Source organism: Alosa alosa, chromosome 1 (genome assembly GCF_017589495.1).
Source record: "Alosa alosa isolate M-15738 ecotype Scorff River chromosome 1, AALO_Geno_1.1, whole genome shotgun sequence".
Taxonomy (NCBI): Eukaryota; Metazoa; Chordata; class Actinopteri; order Clupeiformes; family Clupeidae; genus Alosa; species Alosa alosa.
Window position 1 is genome coordinate 28,042,715 of NC_063189.1, and position 18,353 is coordinate 28,061,067.

An 18,353-nucleotide genomic window follows, 5' to 3' on the forward strand; every position below is an offset into this window, starting at 1 on the left:
TTTGGTCTCTGCATTTATCCAAGTCTGTGAATTAGTGAAGTCGAACCGGCAAGCCCAAAGGCCGAAGCCCTAACCAGTAGGCCATGGCTGCCCCAAAAGGCAGCATTTGAACATTAAACCACACAATGATCCAAAACATACAGCCAAACAAGGCAAGAAATGGTTAACAGAGAACAATATCAACATTTTAGAGCGGATCTCAATCCGTCAAAAAAGTGAGCACAAGGCCAAAGTGATGGCAAATAATCGTTCCAGCCTCAAAACCCAGATTGCTGCTAAAAAGGTGCAGTCTACAATCGTTGTGGAGACATGAAGAGGCTTGGTGGGTATTATATGAACCATTTTGAGAGCTGTGGTGGTAAATAAAAAGACAATAAGACAAAAAATGCCAGACGGAGCGGCATAGTCGCCAGCGTTGACACCAGATGACAAAAACATTTTTAGACCTATAGTTTGGCAAATTAAATGAAGTGATTTTTCTGATCATTAAATATATAAAAAAAACTATTTGTAAGTTAGAATGGCAAATAATAATAAATAAAAAAAAATGCAAGGTTGCCTATAGTAAGACGTAGTAGTAATAGCACATGAGGCAGTACTATTGCACATTTTATTAATGTATTAAGCACTGTTCCTTCATTAATATTGGAAATTTGCCTACTTTATAAAGTTATAACAGATATATAGATCTAGGCAAGATGTACAGTATAACCAGACTTAAGGGCTCATGCAGGTGAGAGACACACTTCTAACATTCAAGAGGATATCAGAGATGCTCTCATGAAGGCCTGTGACCACGATCATGAGTGATGCTATGCATTTGGTGAGAGCAGCATAAGTGGTGCGCAAAGAGATTTTTGATTCTAAGTTTCACTTTGACAGCTCATTCCATCCCAGTAGTCAGAATGATTCTGTCCCCACCATCACTTTTTGCATTGATGTCTATAATCTTCGATGGAGAAAACATCAAACACCAAGCTCAACACAGACCACCATGGCTACAAACATTTCAAAGAAACACCCAGCAATCCTGAAAGAATTCCATGCTGGGAGGTTCGTTGTGCATAAGACATGAAACAAGTTCTCAGCCATTGCAATAGACCAGTGTCATGAACAGAACAATGCACTCATCAAAGGATCTGGTGGACCAGTTCGACTAACAGAGAATCCCGGGGCACTGCAACGCTGGATGGTGGCGGGGGCCCGGCCCTGAAATTGCCAGAATAATTATTGAATTTGAAAATGGAAGGTCACCACAACCTGAAAACCATCACCATGAGCAGCCTTGAGCAGCACAGGGAGCATGTTAGGTCCCTCATAACAGTGATTGAGGAGATGGGTAACCCATTTCTTGAAGAGAGCCAAGATCTGCTGGTCCTTGATACCAATGACATCAAACGAGACAGGGAAATCATTCACAGAAGTTACTGAAGCTTTCAATGAGCTCATGCAATTGAAGAATGATCAGAGTGAACTGCTGGAGCGCTTTAAAGTGCTAATGTATAGGACAAGTCAAAGTCAAAGTCAAAGTCAAAGTCAAAGTCAGCTTTATTGTCAATTTCTTCACATGTTCCAGACATACAAAGAGATCGAAATTACGTTTCTCACTATCCCACGGTGAAGACAAGACATATTTTACCAATTTAGGTCCACAGACAAACATAACATTCAAGTAAACAAAAAAGTAAGTAAATAAGTAAATAAGAGGGCACATATAATAATGAAAAAATAAGAGCAGCAAAATGTGGTTGAAATTGTGCATAGACAGTCAATAAAAATACTAGTGCAAATTCAGGCCAATAAAAGGCTTGGGTAGTTCTGTTTGACCTAAGTAAGAAGAAAGTGGCATAGTGGTGCAAGTTATGTAAGAGCAGCAGAAGTGTTGTGTTTCAGGACAACAACACCAGTTGTAAAGTGTACAAGTGTGTAAGTGTGCAAGTGGAGTAGTGCAGGCGGCCATTTTTGGGTCCAATGTCCAGGATGTTATGTAGCTGAGGGTGGAGGGGGGAGAGGAGGGAGAGAGTTCAGCATCCTTACGGCTTGGTGTATGAAGCTGTTGGTGAGTCTGGTAGTGCGGGGGGCGCAGGCTTCTGTACCTCTTCCCAGAGGGCAGTAGATCAAACAGATTGTGAGCGGGGTGACTTGCATCACTCACAATTTTGGTCGCCTTGCGGGTGAGGTGGGTGGTGTAAATGTCCTTCAGGGAGGGGAGTGAAGCACCAATAATCCTTCCAGCTGTGACAAGTGACATCATGGAGGTGAATGCGGCCAGAAAACCTGTTTGCAAAGAAATCTAGAGCTTTAGAGAACATCCCACCCGCAAAGGCTGCACTTCAGCAACATATTAAGCGGGCCAAACCATAATGCATAAGAAAGATTTAATAAACTAAATGTTGAACAGATATGCCTTTAGACCCCTCTTGAAAGACCCAAAACTATCTCAGGAACAGAGAGCACTGGGCAACTCATTCCACTAACAAGGAACCACTGAGGAAAAGAGTCTTGAATTTGACCTAGTGTTTATGTCTGGTTGACACAACATCATCAGAAGTCAGGAACAGATGTATATACACTTAGTTGTGCAGTGTTGACATCATGAATATAAACTTTCTTTTTACAACTATCAATCCAGTTGCTACAGCTTTCATATCCATTATATGCATAGTAAACATATAAAGTCCAAGAACCACCACCATATAAGGTGAAGATAAAATCAATCCCAGGAGGAAGTACACAGACACATAATGCAAGTAAGCATTGAGTGCCCAACTTTGTGACACCTCCAAGTGGGCAGGTCAAAGCTAATTGAGAAAGTAATCAATTTTGCATTGAACCCGGAAAGGAGATATGTCTACTCTCTAAAATATTCTATATATTTTAATAATGGTCTTCTCCTTGGTAATCCTTAGACTGGAAAATCCAGACCCTGATAATCTAGAAACTGGCCCAACTCGAGGGGCAGCACCAAGCATACATTTGAAAATCTCACTGCACGCAATTGGATAACACTACGACCAATGTTTACTGACTGATTCTGGACTTCGACGCAATTGGATAACACTATGACCAATGTTTACTGACTAATTTGTTGCAGCGCTGCCATCATTTGTTTAGCTCGCCTCCTGCCCGCCTATACCAGATACACCGATGTGATTGGTTACACAAGATGCAAGGGGTAAAAGTAACATGCATCATTACTCATTGCCGGAGTCTCTTGCAGAGACAATTCAAATTATCCTCTCGCGAGAACTCTGGATTTCCAGGGTATGTAATCCTGACAATACTCTGAAACTCTTACAGTAATTTTGCTTATCAGTTGTTCTACCTCATACAAATCCAAAAAAGCCACAATAAACAGTAATGAGCAAAAAGAAACATTATAAACAGGAAAGTAGCATTTACCCATAATCCCTAACTGCTTTGTATCAACTGTGCCACTAGTTTATGGGACAATAACACCAGTTTTCTAAGTTATTTGAACAATGATGAATCATAGTCAACTTGACAAAAGAATAGAAGTTAAGATAACACCAAGGGAAATCATTTTTTACAGTGCAGTGGGCGGTTGGGGATATAATATCATGATCATTAAAGATAGCAGGGAGCAGATCCAGTCAGTGTCCTATAGGCCAAAGTATGGGTGAAGGATGAGACAGGATGGCAGCCATTCTAGACCACTCTTCCAGAGGCATCCCATGGCTGTTATTAACCGATCCATTGTGGCTGCAAAAAAGGGTGAACTATGCGTTGCAGGTGCAAGAAGGCTGCCTTCTGCTCTTGCTCAGGAGACTGTTTGCCTGGACACAGCCAATAAAGATATGACATTAAAAAAGGAAAACATTGTTGAGACAAATACTTGTGTCTTTTTTAAATTGCTCTTTATCATATTATTTACTATCTACCATTCCACTATGTATCTATCTAATCTATCTATAGGCATAGCAGTATACTGTAGGTCTAAAGGTGAAAAAAGAAATCACATTTGTATGTGATTAGAATGTTAGTAGAATTCTGGAATGATTTGTAAAAATATTTTACTCCTCAAAGATGTGTATATTATACAGCAAATATCTAGCCCCAGAGGTTATATCTGAAGTGGCTCCACGTCTGAAATTAAACCTTAGGGGGTGAAGATTATATGGTGAAACTTTCATGCTTTAGTCATAAAATGCACAATTGTTTTGGTTATCAGCCTAACTAAGGTAGCTAACTTGCGTTTTAGCCATAGACACAGTAAAAAAAAATAGCCGGCACAGCCTGGGCGTGACGAAGGATTAGGTCACCCTGCCCCGTTGCTATAGTCACTGGTGCGTCTTTACAAATGGCGAGTCTTATGGGGGAAACTTTGTTCGAAATCAGCGGACAAGGGCCAGCTCCAATGAAGGATTACTTTCATCTTCAAATAGCAAAATCAGAAGTGAGTTTTTGTGATCGCCAACATCTATGTAGGCTAAAATTTCCATCTCATGAAGTGCCAACAGTGACATGACTCGCTGTTTTCGCCTGAAGCTAATGTTTCCCCATTATCTTAGCAAAAACATTCAACATCGCATAAAATTAACGTTATGTCGGATAGCTTTTATTTCCAGTTCATAACAAGTGTCACTTAACGTTGACCATCGTGCTTTGCAGGTGATTTGGAGATGGTGGAAGATTTCTTTGAGAAGCGAAAGCACAAAACCTGGAGAATTCAGGGAGTCACACTCAGATTATCTGGAGAACAGCATGTTACAGAGTAACGTTATAACCTATTATGTTTAGCTGAAATTGCAATTGTTAACGTAGGCATAGGCCTATTCTAGTTCGTGAGGACTCGACGGGCCACACTTCACTTTGTGATGTCGAGCAAAGATCCATTTCATGGCTGGCCTACTTTACCATGATACGTTTGTCTCCAGGCCAGGTTCGAGTGGTATTCGGTTCTCGCATCATGCAACATACTCTAGCGCTATGTGAGGGACACTTCGATTACCTGGAACGCCTTCCCAGACGACTCCTGCTTCGGATCATGACCTATCTCAATTTAGAAGACATTGCACAACTTGGACAAACTTCTCAAGCTTTCAGAAAGGTGACAACAAAATATCGGTAGCCTACTACACTTTAAGGGGAAGAGATAGGATAAGGTCAACATTTTTGGGTCTAAGGCACATCAGAGGTCAAGCCACAATGCCAAAGGCACACCAATTGGCCAGGCTAGGCTACTGATTATGATGAATGTCACAAACAACTAGGCTATTACAGCCGGGCCTTCATTCTCATTTGCCCATATTTCTTCCATGAGTGTTCATGAGTAAGGTGAGTTATGACTTCAACATAATTTTATTCTGCTCAACAAAAAGGTGTATTTCAAGCCTGTAGAAATGTATTGGGCTCCTCAAAATTCTATGGCACACCTGTAACGACACACCGGTTGAGAACCACTGAGGTGAAGCAGGACCAGAGTAGGCTAGGCCTTGTTATTTTTAGAATAGCTGCTATGAATTTGTCCTATTTAATGCCAATTTATCCTCTCTTTTCAAAGACATTTTGTCTGGTTATTTGTCCCATTCAGACTGATGTGGTTCTTTGTCCCACTCTGACTACTGTGCTTTTTTGTTTTTGTCTAGTTGTGTGGCTCAAATGAATTTTGGGAACACACTTTCAGGGTTCACTACAACACAGTTCCCGCTGGTGTGGAGATGTTGGCCAGTGAGCTAGGATGGAAAACTGTTTTCTTTACCAGTAAGCTTCAGCTGCAGAAGCAAATAAGTCGGCGAAGACAAATGACTGAGGAGGAAAATTGCCAAGATAGGACAGAGCACACTATTCCAAGTTTGAGCTACATAAGTGACAATGACCGAGGGGATTGTACTACCCTGGAGTGAGAATCCCTGTTCTTTGCATACATATCGTACAGAAAAGATTAACTGGAGCATATGTATAGTATAGATCACCATAACAAAAATAGTTAAGGTGATTTCTACATCATGTTTTGAAATTGCATACACTGGTTCTGTATCCTGAACATTGCATTCGTTTATGAACAGGTTGAAATCCTCACCTTTAAAGGGACACCAGGCAAGCCTGATGCTTTTTCTCTACAAAACCCCTCGCTCGGTCTGAAGCTCTTTTCCTTTTCTTTGCCACTTCCGTCAAGGGTTTTCGCTGCTTCTTCGCTCTGCCATTATACACACGTTTGCAACAATCTCTAGCGTTTCGTTAGCCTGCCTCAGGTAGGATACACCGAACTTGCAAGTGGGATATTCTTCCTACAGGCAGTAGGGGCGGGCGAGAGAGCTTTCATTTGCCCTGTAATCGACTTACGAAGATGATTAATTAACACGAAAACGTTGCCTGGTGTCCTTTTAAGCCATATCACAAGAGAATTTGGCGTGCACACCACTTCAGAGTGACTGAGTCTGAGATGTTGTTTGCTCCAGTCTGTTTATCAATGTTTATGTAGTCATTTTCAGATTTTTCTAGAAATCATTTTGAAGGAAAGTTTTTATTTTCATACAAATGGTTATTAAAGGGACACCAGGCAACGTTTTCGTGTTAATTAATCATCTTCGTAAGTCAGTATATGGTTAAATGACTCATTACAGGGCGAATAAAGACTCTCTCGCCCGCCCCTACTGCCTGTAAGAAGAATATCCCACTTGCAAGTTCGGTGTATCCTACCCGCCGACCGAAGCAGGATCAGTTTACATCCTGCATACAGCACAAAGGCAGGCTAACGAAACACTAGCGATTGTTGCAAACGTGTGTATAATTGCAGAGCCAGCAAAGAAGCAGCGAAAACCCTTGACGGAAGATGCAAAGAAAAGGAAAAGAGCTTCAGACCGAGGGAGGGGGAGTTTCGTAGAGAAAAAGCATCAAGCTTGCCTGGTGTCCCTTTAATGCTCACCTCAGTTATGTTTTTCTCAAATGTTTTTCTATGTACTTTTATGTAATTTCTTAGTTGAGACCAGAGAATGTTGTTGTATCACTTTTTTTCTTTAAACTCTTTTATTTTATACTGTACCCACGTTTGTTTACTACAAAATGAACTCTACAAAAACATTGCAGTGCTTGAAATAGTTTGATTTTTACGAGGTAGGGGTGTAACAACAATGCATGAGATTAAAAACGACGATTATGCACCATGTTTCTTTTCACAGTTCAGAAAAATACTGCAATATGCATTGTGCATCTTATTTCATTGCAGAGTATGCACGCACACTACTAAACTTAATGTGACTTATTCACATAGGCCTAACCCTGCTGTTCTTATGTGTTTTTGTTCGTATGTCTTGTCAATGATTTGTGTAACGTGCAAACTTTTGAAAAGGGAGTGTTCTTTTTCCAATGAACACTGTCTTCTGTCTTGTCATGTCTTGCTTTCGCTACCAAATTAGTGTTTAGCCTAGCTCGCGAATATTTCTGCAGTCCATATTGTGTTATGACTTTTTTCAAGGTGTAATGGGATGATAGCGTTGGTAAGGAGACGATTGCTGTGACAAAAAAAAATGTTGGGCTAGAAATCGCATAAAATCTCTGACTGCGCCTTTAAATAAACTTGTCCATGTGTGAACTACACACAATATAAAGTCAATGGAAAAAAAAGTTAAAGGAAAATTCCGGTATTTAGCACTTTGAGTCCCTTTTCTGGTTTGTTTTGGATGAACTAGTGGTGGACACCGAAATTTTGACGATTGGTCCTGTCTCGACTTTTCTGACTCGTTTTGAATCACCTTTGACTACTCAGAGTGGCTGCCTACAGGCATGCTCAAACATGTCCTAAAACAACAACGTTCGTTTTCAAAACTGTGGGACTCAAAGTGCTAGATACCTAGGCTAGCCAAAGGCTGCAATTTTCAACATTAGTCGCATTCCTTTTTAACATGTGGATATTCAATGAGATCCGTAATTGTTATCCTTAGTGAAAACAAATCACTGAAATGTGATTTCTAGGCCTACATGTGAAATATGTCAACATCGTTTGCATCTTAATAATAGGCTCACATGATGCGCAGTTAGAACTTGATGTTTTGTCAGCAAACAGAAGTCTAGCCTACGGCCAACCCCGAGCGCATTCTATGTTTAAACATAGGCTACTGTTCCAACCCGGTGAAAATGTTTCATAAAATCTAGTTCAGACCTTAGGTAGCCTACTGTCCAGATAATTTTGTTACAGGGGGCTACACAGGCACACAACTGTGTCCCGTTTGCGACGCATAAAAACAATTTTAGAAGTCATAGGTCCATTTTCCATTTTACTTCCAAAATAGATATTGAATGAACGCAAAAGTGTAGACTGAGTACAGTTGAGACACTTTTTGCCCACGCAAAATCAAACAAAAAATAGATACTGAAAATAAGTGATTTGCCACATGACATTCCACATGCCATTTCCTTAGCTTATAGGCCTAGACTAAAATATTATCAATCAATAATACCCATAAGTAGTTTATATTTTCCACAAATAGCTCATAAACATAAGGTGCATTTTTGTCTTGACTGTGTCAACTATAGAGTAGGCTACAGTTGAGACACCTACCTGGTACAGTTCAGACATTTTTAATGATGTAGGCTATAGTTAACGAACCGTTCGTTGGAAAGTTGAACAAATAAAAACATAGCAATTGCAAAGTGTTTGTAGTTTAAATTCATTCATTTCATTTAAATTAGCGTTGGTTAAAAGTAATACATCATGAACAAAATGTGACACAGGAACAGATATGGCGTAGCCCGGTTAAAACCAGACCCTTCTCAGTCGTAACTGAGAGTGGGTCTGGGGAAGGTTCGTTCACAGCCCATTTCCAAAGGGCGTTCTCAAAATGGACGCCGATCAAAATGCCTCGGACGCAATAGGAGAGGCCAAAAACCAATCAGAGCGAAGTAGTCCAGTCATTTTAAGCCAAAATAGGGGTCAACGTTGAACAAATTGCAACAGAAGAAAACTTAACTGATTTTGTATCCTCAATATGTCCTAAGTAAGGGAAAAAAAAGCCCCGAAGAATCCCAATAGGGGAAAGTTTAGAAAAAGACCTAAATATACCCTATTCATGCGCCTACAGTATTTTTCTCATGCAAATAGGGGAAAAAAATTACCTTCACATATCACCATGCAAATTACTGAGTTGATTACTTACATCAAGACAAACAAAAAATGTATTATAAGTTTTTTGAAATTGTTTGTTAACATGTCAACATTGTCACTTTTTTGGAGGCTAACAGCAGTTATCCCATCAACTTTGCCTTCACAATTTTCCTGCATTCACTAACAAACATACTGTGCTGTCTGATTATTGTTTTAGACAAAATTGTGCAAAGTAAAGGGGCATCATACAGGCCCCTCTGATTAGACAGACAGTATATCAGTCAACCCCTGGGCAAGAGGTCCAAGTCTTGGAAAATGATGGACTGATACTTTAGTGTGATATACTGTATGTTTCAGTGACCTCTAAATCAGATTAAACACCAAAAACACTTTCCTAGGCTGAATAATGCTTAACTATGTGTTTGTACAGATTGAACATTGTGGAACACTTACATGCAAAAACACACTGGCTCTATTTAAAGAGTCAGCAACCATTTCCATTGATTCAAAGGGCCAAAATGTAAAAATAGACACCAATTTTGCAACAAACCAGTCTGAAATAAGCCAAAGAAATTCACTCTTTGAAAATGAAAGAATGTTCCTCAACAATGCAAGATTCTAAAATTCCATGTTAAGTTAGATGGGGTCAGATATTCTTTAGAATGTGTATTCTACAACATTCTAATTACAGTTTTGTCATTATTTGCTGAAGAATAATGCATAAAGCAACCCTCATTATAACATATTTCCACAAACTGGATTTTCATGGTCTTTTACTGTGGTGTTTAGATCACCAATTGAAATATAAAAATGTGAAAATAAATTATGTTGCAATTAGTTTTGGGTCAGACCTTACTTTGCCTGGGCCCAGTTCCCCGAAAGCATCTTAAGCCTAAGAGCGTCGTAAAGTCCCTCTTACGAACGTCTTAAGATTTGCCGACTGTTTCCCGAAACCATCGTAGCTTAAGAGCGTCGTGAAAACACTCGTAGATCTACGAGTGCTCCAGAGTACTCGTTACCGGCTAAGAGCGTCTTAACAGTACTTCTCACTGAGGTCACCAACAGGACATAGCCTACAGAGGAATTACAATTTAGAATACATAATCCAATTTACGTTCCCATTCTTTATTGTGTTTACCTGTGATGAATCAGATTTTAGCGTGCAAAATAGCCTACATTTAATGGTCATAATAATGTGATGAAAAGCGGACAAAGATGCAATCAAGTTATTAAACGAGACGTTGCCAGAATAGTTTGACATATCGGCAAATAAGACGTTCGTAAGAGGGACTTTACGACGCTCTTAGGCTTAAGATGCTTTCGGGGAAGTGGGCCCTGGACTATTAGCTCCGTTGTGGTATTATAGGCTACGTAATTACATTATGCCCTCTCTGCCCATGTTAACAAACAATTTCAAAAAACGTATAATAGATATTTTGTTTGTCTTGAAGTAAGTAATCAACTCAGTAATTTGCATGGTGATTATGTGAAGGTTATTTTTTTCCCCTATTTGCGTGACAAAAAGACTGTAGGCGCATGAATAGGCTATCTTTCTAACTTTCCCTATTGGGATTCTTCGGGGCTTTTTTCCCCTTACTCAGGACATATTGAGAATACAAAATCAGTTAAGTTTTCTTCTGTTGCCATTTGTTCAACCTTTTTTCATAAAATGACTGGACTAAAGAGACAGAGTGACGGAAACACACATGGATTGTAGTTGCAGTCCTGCTTCCTCCACGTTTAGTGAAGTCAATGAACATCTCCTTGGTCTTTGTAACATTTAGCTCCAAAAAGGAGCTTACCATTCCATATGGTCTTACTTGTAGCCTATTGTTTTTAGACATTTAATTTGTGTTCTGTTTATTATTTTATGTAAAGCACTTTGTACCCGACGTTAGCCTAATCACTGTGCTAATGGAATGATCTAACATAGGCTAGCCTACATCACATAACACATCACATGCTTCATGAATAAGTATAGCCTATCCGAAAAGCACAAAGGCTGTAGCCTAATAGCAAATGGGCAGTCAGCCTCAGCGTACGTCTGAATGTTCTTGTGTGGGTCAATTCCTGGACGAGTCATAGATTTACAAGAAACATACGCGTTTGAAGGTGAATCATGCGAAGTTCAAATGGCAGCGTTCAAGCAGGTGAGATTCAATTAAAATATCAGTATATGCACCAATTTGTCACTGTTGTTTGTTCAGATAATTTGTCACTTTCTCATGTTTATGTTCATTTAAATGTGTTTGTCACCTTTTCACTGTAGCCTATGTGTTGATCATCCATCGCACCTATTTCGATGCATGCAGGACAACTAAATGCACTGTGTAGTCCTGAAGAAATGTAGCCTATGTGAAAATGTATGAAAAATTAGTGGTTAGTGGTTTCATTAGTGGTTTCAAATTTATTCAGGTTCTGAATGTGGTGGTAGCAGCAAGGGGATCTTACACTGTGCCAACTCTGTCTGATTGAATATCATTTCAATTTCAGTTCCAACGTATAGTTCAAACTATTAAAAAAAACGTTGTTGTTTTAGGCCTAACAAACAGCTCAACAACTCTGGAACAACTGAAGACACTCGACACAATAAAGACCTATGTGTTCTTAGGAGCCTTCCTGGTCACTGGATTACTCACTTGTTTAATTCTGGTGACTGTGTTTGGCACCAGAGCTCTCAAGCAGAAGAGTTACTACATCCTTTTGTGTCAGCACTGTGCCTGTGTGACAGGCTTTAATGTGGTGGGGGCAATGTTGCACGGCCTCCGGGTACGCCAAGTTACAGTCCCTCGCCTTGTGTGCTGGCTGATCTTCGATGTGCAAGTGGCCCTCGGCCGCTGCCTTGTGATCACTCTCACCCTGATGGCCATTAATGTCTCCCTGTCCGTTTGCTGCCCGTTGCACTACCGAGAGCTCCGCCGTTGGGGCTGTTGCGCAATGCTGATGGCCTGGATCGTGGCACTCCTTAACCCAGTTCTGTTCACTATACTAGCCTGCGTTCAGTCTCCATGGGAATATGTGGTGGTGCCCGACACACTCTGCTCCACCGCACTGGATGGCTTTGCAGCACGAGTGTCTAGCCTGGCGTTGCTGTGCCTCCTTTCTCTTCTCTTCATTGTAAGCTATGTGGCCATTTGTGTGGAGGGCTGCAAGGCAGGACACTTCTCAGGCTCCAACAAGAAGGGGCAACGCACCATCTGCATCCACACCTTACAGCTGAGTCTTCACATTCTCCCAACGTTCATCATCATAGCACGGGTGCCGTTAGACCTTACTGGAAGCATAGTAAACTTTTTGATGTTGTTGGTGGCCCAGTCCATAAGTCCATTTGTGTATGGACTACGTTGCTATGACATTTGGTCTCAGTTGCCAATGTTCCTCCCTCAGTTTCTGCTGCCTCTGTGGAACTGGTGTGATAGGAGTATGTCCAAAACACTTGCAGCCCCCACAAGCTGCCTATAAACATCTCCAAGCACCACTGTTGATACAGCATCCAAAACAATAGCCAATACACAAGCCCTTATTAGTTTTCTGACAGTGTGAGGAGAGCAGAGTGACATGAGGACAGCAGAGAGAGGCACATATGAAAGGAGCTATACTGAAGTTTTAGTATTGTAAATGGTTGTATAATAAACATTAGCAGACTTAGACTTTATTCTGTTGCCTAACTGAATAGAAAAGTGTGAGGATCCATTCAGAAAATGTTCTCAAGGCTTCTTTACGTGAATGTTTGTTGCTGTTAAGCCTATTACAGTACTGTTTAAAATATTTATGAAATTATATATGAGTTGCACCTATGTATTTTATTTGCTTTGATTATATTATATAATATAAAATAAATAATTATTATATTAAATATAATATTCTTATTGGAAATGCTGAGTCCTTCCTTTTTTGGACTTTCTATTATCATCCCAATTTGCCTTTTTCCCAATGCAGTGATTCTTGAAGTCCATGAAGTAATTTGCTTTATTGAATTGCTTGGTTGAATTTCCCATTGTCCTACGTAATTTAGAACGACCATTAACCGTATGTTATTTGCACACCTATGAAGTAGATCAATTTTTTTCTGTTAGAATAGCAAAACTGTATTTTTTTTAAATTCCCATTGCCTCCCTTACTTTGTGCCTTTAATGACATATAAAGCTCCATTATATACAAATCTGCCCCCTGATGTCATCTGTTTAGAACAGAGGAATTGACCCTGCACACTGGCAGTGGCAAAGGTGGACTGCAGTATATCCCAATATGATTATTCTCACAGCGTGCACACACACAAACACCTGTTAAATACCATGAAACACATCCAGGTAAAATTATCGTTCTGGTTACATTTATTGCTTTCATAAAGGCATCATCTTAAAGGTACAGACCATGCAGCACAGCACAACTACAACAGTGACCCATGAGTGCTGCACTATTACCAGTGCTATCTGTGCATTTCTCAATTATAACATGTGAAGACCAACAGCACAACTACAACAGTGACCCATGAGTGCTGCACTATTACCAGTGCTATCTGTGCATTTCTCATGTGTGAACATGTGAAGACCAACAGCAGCTTTTCTGTCACTTTACCTCAGCCAGCTTCCCGGGGCCTGCACAGCTTTTCTCTTATTCATGCAGTTACAGATCCCCCTATACTTCCCTCGCAACAGTGCTGTATTGCATGGACCTGCCCATCCTTTCAATATGCTAATGTGCCAGACAGCTGACCAAACCCTTGTTATACAAGGGGGTTTTTAAAGGGTCATCCATTAACATTTATTGAAATATGAGCACACAGAACAGCTGTGAGGGGGCGAGAGCAGTAAGGAGAGAGGGAGGATGGAAATAAGAAAGATTTGGATTTCCAAGGGATTCTCTTCAAATTGCTCTCCAAATTAACTGAGAATGAACTCCAATCTCTATGCTGTTTAGTTTTGTGGTGTCAGGTTATATCACTAATTCTACTACTACGTTTTTTGAGTTAAAAGACAAATGTTTACATTCCAAATAACTTCTGTAATTTCACATTTAAAATGAAAGAAAACAAAGTATAGGTGGCATTAACCCTTTGCAGACTGTGCCGAACATTCCATTTTTTCATACTCGATGGCCTTATGGCACAAAAAGGCTTATTGTATGATTATGCTACATGACAGAGATACAATATACACACCACTGTAATCAGGAGAAATAGCCCTTTCAAATGGTATAAAATATAATTAATAAGTTTGAGGAGAACATACATAATTATTAAAAAATATCTTTAAAATTCAACCCCAAAAAACACGAAAATATCAGTTTGTCAAGATTAATCTAATTTTTCTCCCAATTTCTATTGTAGATAGAGAAAAACATAGAGTGTATGGGAGATTTACAATTTTGTCCTCTACTCAGTGATAAAAACAGAATCAATGTGTCACCTTTTGTTCAAAAGTTATGATAAATTTATTAGACCTTTGTAGACGGCACGAAACATTCCGTTTTTTCATACTTGATGCCCTTGTGAGACAAAAAGGCTTATTGTGTGGCCATGCTACACATGACAGAGATAAGATATACCCACCATTGTAATCAGGAGAACTAGCCCTTTAAAATGGTATATATATATATCATAGGTACACATCATAGTTAATACATTTGAGTGTACCACACATTGTTTTTAAACAAAACCTTCAAAATTCAACATCAAAAAACGTGAAAATATCAATTTGTCAAGATGAATCTTTCTTTTCACCTAATGTCTGTTGTAGATATAGTGTGCAAAGGATAGCCAGTGTTGTGTTCTCCTCAGTGAAAAAAACAGAATCAATTTATCACCTTTGGTTCAGAAGTTCTGATTAATTTACTCATAACACTAACAAGTAGAATTTTTAAAGAGTAGAATGTTTTCATTTCCCGGTTTGGCATCTGACCTAAAAATACAGATTTAATGGTCATGTAACAAAAATAAGATGTTTTACCATCAAAACAAGCTCAATATCGGATGTCTTACTGTACTCTGAAGAGGCTAAATCAATTGTGGGGAGGACAGATAAAGGCTGAAAGACAGACTAGCTGATTGTAACTGCTTTTCCGTGTGCTTCATTCTACTATGAAAACAAGAATATAGAGACACTGGCACATGTGTTAGGTTTACGAAAGGGGAAATAAATCATTTTATTTAGAAAAGTCTTAAACAATGTGATTAAATAACCAGGAACAACAACTTCAGGTAAATAACATAAACATATGTTTACAAACATGCAGTAACTATTAGAACTACAAGAATGACAAGACAACAGTATAACAAAGATCAACAAATCTTACATGGTGAACAAAACATCAATTCATACGAACATTCACACATACATATATATATAAACAATTAAAACGTTAGAAGAAATTCAATACATTTAACAACCATACAGCATATAATTCGATACAATATATAATTATCGATATCATTTGCCCTACACATAAGGTGATAGACTAACGCCACATTCACACCAGATCCGTGGTGTGTGCATTGTGACAGCTGTGGCATGGTTGTGTGGTTGTGTGTGTGTGTGTGTGTGTGTGTGTGTGTGTGTGTGTGTGTGTGTGTGCATGCGTGTGTCCATCTAAGCCTAGCAGACGATGGGGTGTAAATGCTATTGGAGTTGGCGTCTCTGTCGGTGTTGGAAGGATAGGCAAAGTGTATGCTTTCTACCTGACATGGGACTTGACCAAACTCAAAATAAAGAAATTGTCAGATAAGAAATATAAAAATTGAATTACAAATCTAACCAAACTATTATCACTATAATCCCTCTCACTCTTATCACAACCAGAAATGTGCTTGCGCCCAGATGGACGCACACACACACACAAACATGCTTACCCAGCTGGGGATGATGGGAGATTATCTCCTCCTGTAGCACATCATTGTCTTCTTCTTCATCCAGAAGCTACCCATCCATGTCCCATGTCCATGCCATCGTGGTCCTTGGGGTCATATTTGCCATCAGCAGTCGGCTGCTTTCACCCCAGTTGCACGTACTTCTCTCCCTCCATCTAAAATAACAAAAAAAATGACAGGTCTGATAGTGAATAGGTTGTTTAGTTTTATTTTACATTACTTCCACATAATCCTAATCACCACCAACCATGACTCTTTTCACTAAAAGTATTATTGTCACTGGAGGACTCCAATATTGCTTGGAGAGGTAGCATTAGTCTCAGAGCTCACTACAGTAAGTGTTATTGCCTTGGCTAAACCATACATAGCATACCAGCTTACAAGCAAAAATTGATTCATTAACATGAGTCAGGAGATATGACAGAAAACATCTAAACAGCGTATGCATACACACACACCGTGCATAGGCTACTGCAGTTGCGTAAAGAAAACACCCCCTTAGAAAATAATGTGTCGATGAGTAGGCTTGGGTGTATGAGCTCCCATCATAGTTAGCCACCCAAAAACCTCATCGTAGCAGCCAACCTTACAGCCTAAAAGCTAAACAATACTAAGACACATTTATAACAAATCTTCAGTCATGTATTCATGAAAACAGCAGTCAATGAATAAAATCCTTACGTTACACCATCGTGATCAACACAGTCTTCACGTCGGTAACGTAACATTAACGTTGTCATTCATGTCAGATGTTTCTATCTAAGTAAGCTAAGCAACTTGGCTACAAACAACTGTAAATTGTGCTATACAAATTACGAAGGAATGAAAGGTTTATTTGACAATAAAATACCGATTAGGTGTACTTGACATAAAGTTGGCAGTCATGAAGCACGGAGTGAACTTTATCGCGACTTCTGGCGTCAAGGACATGTTGCAGCCTCTCCTGATGCTAACGTTACCTAACTTAGCTAGTTTTCTATCAGATGACAAGCAAGCAACATCGTTCAAAATAGAACAAATCGTTAAAGTGTCAGTCTTAGTAGGTCTGTAATCTTGGTTGACATATAGTAACCCCCCAAAAATGACTGAAAATGATGAGTTTACTAAAGATTACGGTGTGCTAAAATACCAGCTGTCATCAGCTGAAGTGAACACACACACACGCATTATGTTACGGCCATGCATACAAGGTGTAATTACCAGCAAAAATAACTTTTAAAAACGATTTTGAAGTAATAACATGGATAACAAGTAATAATAACATAAAAAGACTTGTTTTTACCTCAGATGATCCAGTAGTTTCTCCTTTAGACGACGTCAAGATCAATGATGCATAGTGCTTCCTGCTGTTTTTCCTCGGGGAGACGTCAACTCTTGATTTTTCCTTCACGTAGTAAAAGAAATTCGCGCCACAAATCCCTTAACCAATCATATCGCCAGAAAGCCTATGATGTGACGTTTTTGAGGAAGTTTTCATTGATAAAATTGGTTGGGGTATGGCGGAGTTATTAGACTGAACGTCATCGGTACTGGGGTTCCGAAATTAGAATGGGCCGTCTGCAAAGGGTTAAACATATATCTACAATGTTCAGAATAATTTTAAAACATTATTTAAAGGTCCTTTTGTCATCTGTCCATTAGCTTGTCTGTCGGTATATACAACCCCAAATCAGAAAAAGTTGGGACGTTGTGCAAAATGCAAATGAAAACAGAATGTGATATACAAATCTCGTAAACCCATATTTAGCTGCAAAAAGGACATAGACAACATTTTAAATGTTGAAATTTACACTATGATTGACTATTTCATGCAAAATATACATTCATTTTGAATTTCACGCCAGCAACATGTTTAAAAAAAAGTTGGGACGGTGGCATGTTTATCAGTGTGCTGCTTCACCTGTTCATTTAACAACATTCTGTAAATGTTTAGGAACTGAGGAGTTGCTAGAGTTTTGAGAATGAAATGTTCCTGCCCGATATGTTCCATTCCTGCCCGAATTTCAGTTGCACAAAAGTATGCAGTATTCTTAATCATGTGTTTCATTCATTTCTAATTTGACAGGTCTGGACTGCAGACAGGTCATTTTAACACCTGGACTCTTTCTCTGTTTAAATATTTACAGAATTCATTTTGGCATTTGTTTTTCTGAAATAGTCAAGGTCTTCCCTGAAAAAGACATTGTCTAGATGGCAGTATATAGCTCAAAACCTGTATCATTCAGAATCGATTGTGCCTTGCCAGATGTGCAAGGTGCCCATGCTGAGGCACTAATGCACCTCCACACCGTCATAGATGCTGGGTTTTGAAATGAGCACTATAATAAGTTAGTTGGATAGGCCCTCTAGAGGAGTCCATGATTTCCAAAAAGAATGGCAAATGTTGATTGATCTCACCACAAGACCTTTTTCAACTTTACCTCA

The 18,353-nt window shown here is 39.4% G+C and overlaps 2 protein-coding genes across 2 annotated transcripts; both read left to right on the top strand.

Moving 5' to 3' along the window:
* The first annotated feature begins 4,308 nt into the window (after positions 1-4,308).
* Positions 4,309-6,093, top strand: fbxo36b (F-box protein 36b). Its single transcript, XM_048256625.1, has 4 exons — positions 4,309-4,417; positions 4,633-4,735; positions 4,899-5,071; positions 5,610-6,093. Exons 1-4 carry the CDS (start codon positions 4,322-4,324, stop codon positions 5,865-5,867), a joined length of 630 nt encoding a protein of 209 aa, XP_048112582.1. The 5' UTR covers positions 4,309-4,321; the 3' UTR covers positions 5,868-6,093.
* A 5,004-nt stretch (positions 6,094-11,097) lies between these two features.
* On the top strand, positions 11,098-12,850 carry LOC125307050 (olfactory receptor 1D2). The gene is made up of 2 exons (XM_048262785.1): positions 11,098-11,214; positions 11,604-12,850. The coding sequence occupies exons 1-2, from the start codon at positions 11,184-11,186 to the stop codon at positions 12,524-12,526; spliced, it is 954 nt and encodes a 317-aa protein (XP_048118742.1). The 5' UTR covers positions 11,098-11,183; the 3' UTR covers positions 12,527-12,850.
* Positions 12,851-18,353: the final 5,503 nt, after the last annotated feature.

Coding starts and splice junctions, on each gene's coding strand:
- LOC125307050 (XM_048262785.1), top strand. CDS start 11,184: ATGCGAAGTTCAAATGGCAGCGTTCAAGCAG. Junction 11,215..11,603: donor AAATGGCAGCGTTCAAGCAG/GTGAGATTCAAT, acceptor TTGTTGTTTTAG/GCCTAACAAACAGCTCAACA.
- fbxo36b (XM_048256625.1), top strand. CDS start 4,322: ATGGCGAGTCTTATGGGGGAAACTTTGTTCGAAATCAGCGGACAAGGG. Junction 4,418..4,632: donor TTCAAATAGCAAAATCAGAA/GTGAGTTTTTGT, acceptor CGTGCTTTGCAG/GTGATTTGGAGATGGTGGAA. Junction 5,072..5,609: donor CTTCTCAAGCTTTCAGAAAG/GTGACAACAAAA, acceptor GTTTTTGTCTAG/TTGTGTGGCTCAAATGAATT.